Source organism: Dermochelys coriacea, chromosome 24 (assembly GCF_009764565.3).
Source record: "Dermochelys coriacea isolate rDerCor1 chromosome 24, rDerCor1.pri.v4, whole genome shotgun sequence".
Taxonomy (NCBI): Eukaryota; Metazoa; Chordata; order Testudines; family Dermochelyidae; genus Dermochelys; species Dermochelys coriacea.
Genome location: NC_050091.1, coordinates 5,349,243 through 5,357,019, shown reverse-complemented (window position 1 = coordinate 5,357,019; position 7,777 = coordinate 5,349,243). Strand labels below are relative to the sequence as shown.

General features: G+C 55.1%; 2 protein-coding genes across 8 annotated transcripts in view; one reads left to right on the top strand and one right to left on the bottom strand.

Annotated features, from left to right (window-relative positions):
* The first annotated feature begins 259 nt into the window (after nucleotides 1–259).
* NUDT17 (nudix hydrolase 17) lies at nucleotides 260–5,774 on the top strand. The gene is made up of 4 exons (XM_043502277.1): nucleotides 260–561; nucleotides 1,328–1,450; nucleotides 1,824–2,257; nucleotides 3,006–5,774. Exons 1-4 carry the CDS (start codon nucleotides 280–282, stop codon nucleotides 3,166–3,168), a joined length of 1,002 nt encoding a protein of 333 aa, XP_043358212.1. The 5' UTR covers nucleotides 260–279; the 3' UTR covers nucleotides 3,169–5,774.
* Nucleotides 3,822–7,777, bottom strand: part of PIAS3 (protein inhibitor of activated STAT 3) — a 38,715-nt gene continuing 34,759 nt past the window's right edge. For 4 of the 7 annotated variants that reach the window (XM_043502080.1, XM_043502083.1, XM_043502079.1 and 1 more), the window contains one exon: nucleotides 3,822–7,330. In XM_043502080.1, coding sequence (XP_043358015.1) covers nucleotides 7,082–7,330 — 249 coding nt within the window. In that variant the 3' untranslated portion in view covers nucleotides 3,822–7,081. Of the gene's footprint in view, nucleotides 7,334–7,777 lie in introns of all 7 variants that reach the window. The other 3 variants (XM_043502078.1, XM_038382662.2, XM_043502081.1) reach the window with 2 other exon arrangements.

The following is a 7,777-nucleotide window of genomic DNA, read 5'->3' as shown; positions in this document are numbered from 1 at the left end:
GAGGTAGGAAGGTGTAATGAGAGCAGCGGGATCACCGCAGAAGGTGCTTAGACTGAGATGGGGGCACACTTTTTGGGGCAGGGCATGGCTGTTTGTTCTGCCGCTGTACAGTGCCTGGCGCCATGGGGTCCAGGACAGGGCTCCCCCACGTGGAGGGGGAGGGTCTCGACCACTGCCAGAGGGCAACACCCCCAGCTCCTTCTGCCCCAGCCAGAGTCCACGCGCCCCACCTCCAAGGGGCGATTCGGTTCCAAGGGGCTGCAGAGATGGGGGGGGGGCATGTGCCCGATTCCTGCTGGAAACGCCGGGAGGGGGATCCCTGATGATCCTGCCGCGGCTGAGCCGGTTGCACGGCGAGCAGCCAGCAGGGGGCGCCCCTCTCCACTCGCTGCCCGGCGCGCGCCTCTCTGCGGCCTGCGGCTCCCGGGTTCCCCGCGCTCGCGGCGAGTCCCCGAGCCCGGGCCCCGCTCCCGCGGCGCGGCGCCCATGGAGAGCCTGGCGCGGGGGCTGGTGCGGCTGGTCAAGGGCAGCGCCCGGCCCGAGCGCGCCGGGTTCCTGCAGGTGCGGGGCCGGGGGCACGGTGGGGCCGCGCGGCGAAGGGTGGTGGGGGCTGGGTGTGCAGGGGGGCTGGGGGAGGGGTGGGGGTACGGGGCTGCGTATGCAGGAGGTGGGGGGGGGCGTGCAAGGGGACTCGGTGTGCAGGGAGGGCTGGTTGTGCAAGAGGACTCAGTGTGTAAGGAGGTTGGGGAAGGGCTGGGTGTGCAAGGGGGTGGTTTAGGTTAGTGACAGAGCCAAATCTAGAACCCAGGAGTCCTGGCTCCCAAGCCCCTAATCTGGACCCAGCGACCCCTTTGCCCTCCCTCCTCCATGAGGGACTCTGGCCTGAGACCTTCTCCGGCAGCCACCTCTCCCTACGGAGCCCTAACCTCTCGTCCCTGCAGGGGTAGGCCAAAGGTAAGGGAGGCGCCGTGTAGGTGGGAGCAGGTGTTCGGGCTGTGGCTGTTGTGCTCCGCTGGGGATGGCCCGGTTGGTTTCCTGGGCCAAGTTTAGTCAATGCGGCGCCTGCTGCCGTCAGGAGTCCAGGGCTCCATCCTCAGCTCTGGGCGAGGACATGGGCAAGTGGCTAGAGCAGGGGATCGGTCTCTGGTCTCCACTCTGCCCCTGAGTGAGCTGAGTCCCATCTCCTCGCCGGAGCGGAGAGGATCCTGCCCGAGCTGCTGGGTTCTGTTGCCCACAGGTAATGTGTGTAAAGGGCTGGGAGCCCCCCCTGAAGCATGGTGAGAAGACGAGGCCCGTGATTTCCCTGCTCTCTCTCTCTCTCTCGCAGAGCATCACCGGGCACTTCTGTGCTCCCCACGAGGACGAGGTGACGGTCAGCTGCGGCTTGGACCAAAACGAGTTTGTTATTTCCGACAGCGAGTTCCCTGGCTCCACCAGGATCCTTCTAAAGGTCAGGACACGTTGGGGGCGGGGAGGCACTTGTATCTAAACTGATGGGCTTGAAGGGAGTGGCTAGAACAGGGGCTTGGGCATCGGGACACCTGGGTCCCCCATTCCTCTCTGGGAGGTAGCATGTTCGAATAGTTAGACCTGAACACAGGCTGTCAGGACTCCTGGGTTCTATTTCTCGCTCTGTCACTGACTTGCTGCATGGCCTCGGGCAAGCATCTGTGCCTCAGTTTCTCCACCTGCAAGCTGAGAACAGTCCGGTAATATCTATAAAGTCCTCAGCACTCCCCAGCTGGTCGGGACCCTAAGCTGCCTGGGATTGCTGTCCCCAGACCCCACCCTCCTCAGCATCTTGAAGGCGTCCTTAGGGGTAGCCAGCAGTGCAGGTTTCCTGCATACAGGGCCACAAGCACTGGACCTCAGCCCTGGGCATGAGGGACCCTTCGAGGAATTCAGCCTCCACAGCCTCTTCAGACCTTGGCTTCTCCGCTGAGACGACCAGCGCCTGCCCCTTAGATTTGACAGTGGTTCTGAGCCGGCTTAGAGGCCCGTCTCCCAGCCCCTTGCCCGGACCTGCCCGTAGCCCCATTGGTCATCAGTTGCGGCGACTCCAAGCCCCAGAGAGCTCGGAGCCCTGCTCCCGGCACTCAGAGGCATGTGTTGGATTTCAGACAAGGATCAAGGCGGACGGGAGCGAGGTGAGCGCCTACGCGTGGCTGGAACCCCACGTTCTGGAGTGTATCGCGGCTGTCGAGGACGGGGCAGAGAACATGGGGCACGTGCCGGGCCACCTCCCCCCAACCATCAAGTAAGGAGAGTGATTTGGCAACCCAGCCTGGCCGGTTTTCCTCTAAGAAGGGGAGGAATGATGATCTTCCCTTGGAGAGACAGGCTGCATGGTCAGAGGCAGGGCTCTGCTCCCCTGCCTCTGAAATGCAGCCAGGTCTGGGGAGGAGCATTGCCGCCTCCCAACAGGAAGTGGAGAAGACTCTCCAGAGGGCAGAATGGAAGTGGCTAGGTTGGGATTTGGCCAGCAGACACGGGGTTAACACGCCTGGACGGAAATGCCCTTTATTGGCCCCCCTGCTGGGTGTCTGAACAGCAGCAGCTTTTCTGCCCCCATGCTGGACCACTGCTCGGGGAGCATGTCCCACACCCCAAAACTTCCCCCCAGCTTCTCTCATCTGTTCACCCAGGGTTAGATGGTCCCCCAGGCCAGGGAGCCACAGAACCTGCCCGGCTGGGTGTGGGCTGTACCAGTCCCAGGTACCACCCCCCAGCAGGGGCAGGGGCCCCGATTCCAGTGCAGTCCTGGAGGGGGGGTGTGGAAGCTGCTCTGTAGGTAACTCACCCTACAGCCTTCCTTCAGTTAAAGCCAGGGGAGCTAGCCCTGGCCTGGCGGGAAGGAGTGGCCCATTCAGTGACTAGCCCTCACTGGCCACGCCGGGGGTGTTTTGTGCATCAGGCCTGCTCAGTGTTCTCACTCCCCGCTCCGCGTTGCTGAGCTGCCGGCCTAACACCGCCCCTCTGAGTAACTTCCATGATGATCTACCCAGAGCCACGGAGCTGAGCGGGGGCTCGGCCCAGCCCACGGAGCTTCCTACTGCGACCTTCCTGAACACAGCACCTGCAGCAGGGGAAGACGTGGAGCAGGTCAGCACTGGGACCAGGTTTGCCCTGCGGCTCTGGCTAGACACCTTAGCCGTGCGGGACAAGTGAGCAGTGAAATCCCAGGCCCTGGCTTCCCCGCAGGGCAGACAGTGGGGGAGCGGAGCGGCCACCCCCGTGCCAAGTGGCTGGCGAAGCAGGTCGGCTCCATCACCACCGCCAGCCCTTGGACCTGGTTTTACCAAGCACGGCTGCCGAGCCCTGCCAAGAATGAAGTTCCTTCTCACCTCTCCAAGCCCTAGCAGGAAGGGAAGGCGGGGAGTGGGGTCGCTCTCTGGCCCTCCCTCCTACGAAGGAAGCGACCAACAGGAAGGCACGTCCTGAATGGACTAGGTGGGAGTGCCAGCACTAAGCCCAAACCCCAGCTGCCTAGGACAGGGGGGAGGCATTCACTGTCTTGGAAGCCAGAGCGTGGACAGACACGTCAAGTAATATTAGAATAACCGCCCCCGCCCTAGCCATCCAAGTGTCTTGCTTACCCAAAGGGGGCACTGAAGAGACAGCGTGTGTCAGTGGTTTGAGCTCAGGACTGCAAGCAAGGAACTCCCGTTCCAATTCCGCCTTCCACTAACTACTTCATGGCTCTGCCTCAGTTTCCCCTTATGTAAAATGGGGCTAACTCACCCTTCCCCCCAGGTCCCAGCCGCTCAAATCCAGCTTGAACAGAGTTCTGCTCCACCAGTAACTGACACCGGCACCGTGGGGGGTGTTTTGAACTTTATTATCTAAAAGGTAGTTTGCATATACAGAAGTGTTGCAAATAATAAAACAGCTGGATATCAAACGGACAGAATAAATAAACCAGAGAAAGTGGCTAGCTGCTTTTTAAAGGTGTCTAGATAATGTTCACGGCGCGCGAGAGCTTATAAAACACTAAGGGACTTCAGACAGTATCAAAACCCTAGACACTCCTTTATCCCCCCCACCCCCACACAAACCCTCTACACAAACAACTTGTATGTACAAAACTTGAAAACAGCCAGCGCTCCCTGCAAAGGTTTAATACCTTAATGTCTGTCTCATCTTCTAGCTACCTCAACCACCACCTGTACATAACACTGAAAGTACCTGCCTCTCAAAGGGTACAGTGGAGCCACTGTATTGCCACGTGAGTTGACCAGCCTGTGACTGGCCCTGGAGGATCTTGGTAGGAGACAGTACAAAGGACAGATGGGTAGGTTTAAAAATACGTATAGAAATCTGCCTTTACTGGGAGCTGGTCTGTCTGTTCCCCCTCCCCTCCAACAGCAGAACTTTAAAACCCCACAAACAATTATGTTCCCACTGAAAATGTACACAGTACATTTGTTCTGGTCCTAAGTCCCTTTTCAGTTTGGTGCTGGGAAGATGAGCGGAGAGAAAGAGGTTTACAAAAGTTCAGTAATCTCTCAAAGCACCATTTTTCCAAAAAGCAAATCCTCTATCTAGCACTTCACCACCAAGGATTTCAAAGCAGTTCACATGAGTGGGGAAGGATAATTCTCCTCATTTCACAGACAGTTAAGTCTGTCATTTGGAGATTTCCAGGTGAAAAGAACCAAGCAAGCTAGTTCTGAGTGCTGGTATTTTGCAGGAGACTAGGAGTTGGTTCATCATTTTCCAGCCGACCGCTCTTTAAATGAAGAGCTGGAACAGCGTCAGCTGGACTTAGTCCCTCTCCAGAACAGAGGAAAAATGATTAGAGCAACTAAGACTGCAAGGTAAAGCTGCACCTCAACTATTCCTCAGTAGGATTTACAACTTTTATTGCATTCAGAAATTCACTACAACTGATACAAGAGCCATTAAAGTCACAGCAGGATTCTGGGCACAGCTACTTGACTCCTGACCCCGGACCACTCTTCTCCAGAGCCACAGGGAAACTGGTTTGTTTTAAAGTTCTTGATGGAGACACTTGTGGGGGAAAAAACGGTGCAAAAAAAATGCTACATATTGTACCTTTCTGAATGCCATTTTGACCATGCCTTGGTGCATCGAACTCATGTGCCAACCTTGCTACTGTAATAAAAAAAAATTAACTTGGCAGTAGGTGCTTGGGGTAGTTTGGCGAGACCCTGGTTACGCAGGATACTTGAAGCAGTGGCTGTGATGATGTAAAGGTTACAGACTCAGGTATCCATTGAAATACATAAATAAAACGTGCAACAGGCAATGCGCTGTCCCCGTGAAGGCGCTGCAGTGGGGACAACACAACCTTCATTTTGTCCTCAGGAGATGCAGACGCAGGGAGGTCTTTGGAGTTTGGAATGTACAAAAGCTGCAACTAAAAAATATAGATATAGCTTTGTTCTCTGTACAGATCTGTATTGGAAATACTTAGGAGGAGGAAAAGAAATCTACAGTTTAAAAAAAAAACATCCTAATTACAAATGAGAGAGACTGGGCCAATCTGCCCAGTGCCCCCGCGAGGGGACAGATGGGAGACAAAAGCCCTGACAGTCACCCTACTATGCCTCCACTCGATACTGTCCTAGCTGCAGGAGGATTTGCAAGCAAGAATCCCTCCCCTTCTTGCCGCCTCTAGCATCCCAATAAAGAACTGCATCAACCCACATGTAAATGCCACTGATGGGACATCAATTCAAATGGCCTCCTTTTGTCTTGATTCTTACCAAAAAAAAAAAAAAAAAGGGGGGGGGTGCAAATCGTAATGAAGACAAAACTAAAACAGCAGCCAGGAAAATGGCTGATTTTAAAGGGACCACAGTGGTGAATTCATAATTAAAAAGTTAATGTTTCCTTTCCTCCACTCTTGTAATGCCACAGGGTGTTCAATTAAAAAAAAACAAAAAACACACCTTTAAAAAAAATCCCTCTTTTTTTCTTCTTGAAAACGGATTGATCAGTTTCTCCTTCTGGTTCTCACCCACTAGCATGTTCAGTTGCAAGCACTAGAGGTTTGCACCGGGCTTTGAAGAATGGATTCGCTCAACAACTCAGTTTGGGGCCCAACCGTGTTGCTTTGGATCATACAATCGAGGCCAAGGCAGGAGGGAGCCCCAACTGCTCACCTGCTTCATGAGAATACTTAAGTGCTGCAGGCTGCAAATTCACCCTCCCCTCAGTGGCTAGGTCTCTGCTGGGGAATGTCCATATTTGCTGGATAGGGTTTGCAATCAGGGCTCAGTTACAGCATCTGTTTTCCTGCCCATTTGTTATTTAAACCCTGGGACAGCAGAGGTTCTCAGCACAGCATGGTAGCTGGAAGTCGAAGTTTGCTAGCCCCTTTCTGAGTCACCAGCTCTTTGCTCTAACCCAGGGTTGGGAGGGCAGACTCCCCAGGGAAGGAGGGGAGCAAAGAAGAGGATCAAGAGTGAAGAATGCCATAGGAGCCCAGATCCAGCTCAATCCCTACTGCCAAAGTGCTTGTGTTGGTGCATAAAAGCAGCGGGCAGCTCCCTGAAAGACACCCACCCACCTTCCATCTATGCCTAGAGGGTTGCTGGACCCAGACAAATTTCTCTTCTCACCCTGCTCCAGGGAGTCAGCAAGGGTGTGCTGCAAAGAGATGCAGAAGGTGACATCCCCGGGGGCAGGGGAGGGAATGGCGGCTAAGTTCTGCTTTGGCCACTAGATGGTGCTGTTCTAGCAGGACAGCACCAAGCCAGGGATTATCACTGTAGGATCTTTGTGCAGAATCCTACCAAAAAATAAAGTGAACACACACAATTTTAAAATGGTCTTGAAAAACAGAGGTTAGCATTTACCCCGACCACTGGCACCCCCCAGCAAATGGTACCAGTATGCTCAGGTGGACGCGTGCAGAACTGAAAGCCCTCCTGCGAGGCTCCAAGGTTGGGCTTAACAGGGGAGTTGCCCTGACCGAGAGAGACACTTAGGAGACCTGGTGTTGGTTGGGTCCTTTCCATCCCAGACAAAAGTCCAACTCAACAGCAGCTGCTGAAAATCTGCTTCTCTCCTATCCTGGGGGAAACCGAGATGCCAGCGTGCCCTGGGCCTGGGGTTAGTCTAAGGAAATGATGTCCGGCCTGCAGCCCGGGAGAGCTGTCCCGTTATGCCCATGGCTCTCCCGCAGGGCGGTCGTGGAGACAATGCTGCTGATGCGGCCGCTGGTGGGGCTGATGCTGTTGTGGGATCCTGCCATGACGGGAGCCAGGGGGTTCATGAAATGGGTAGACGTGCCTCGGTACTGGAAGAAATGGCTCAGGGCGTCCTGTTCATCCAGGGAGGTGATCACGGAAGGGCTGTAGTGCTGCTGGGCAAGGAACAGAGCATCAATCTTTAGGCTGGGTGCCTATTCAAACCCTCCCAAACCCCCTTCAGTGCTTAGAGCGCTGGCGGTGCCCAATCTGCAAGGGGAACAGACATCACTGCAAAGCAACAGATTTCACTGCTTGCACTACCGAGAGGGGGAAAGGGAACAGCAGGAAAAAGAGAGAGTTGAGAGTCACAAGTGATACTCCTGAGATTTGGGGGAACTGTACCAGTTTACCAAGACTTCACCTGAGCCAGCTGCCTGCCATTTGGTATAACCCGACAGACAGCTTGGGCTTTGCTATAGCTGGCACTCCATGCCAGGTTAGAATGGCGCATCTGAACAGGAGACTCGCAGTGGTGGCGAGACAAGGCCCAGGAAAGAGAAAGAAACGTATTGTACCAGCTCTGAAAGGAAACTGTGCTTCAAGCTCCCCTAAGTCAG

Excerpts from the sequence above, each read along its gene's own strand:
- NUDT17 (XM_043502277.1), top strand. The coding sequence starts at position 280 with ATGTGCCCGATTCCTGCTGGAAACGCCGGGAGGGGGATCCCTGATGAT. Across the intron at positions 1,451-1,823 it reads CCACCAGGATCCTTCTAAAG|CCAGCAGTGCAGGTTTCCTG; the intron begins GTCAGGACACGT and ends CCTTAGGGGTAG. Across the intron at positions 2,258-3,005 it reads CACCTCCCCCCAACCATCAA|AGCCACGGAGCTGAGCGGGG; the intron begins GTAAGGAGAGTG and ends TGATCTACCCAG.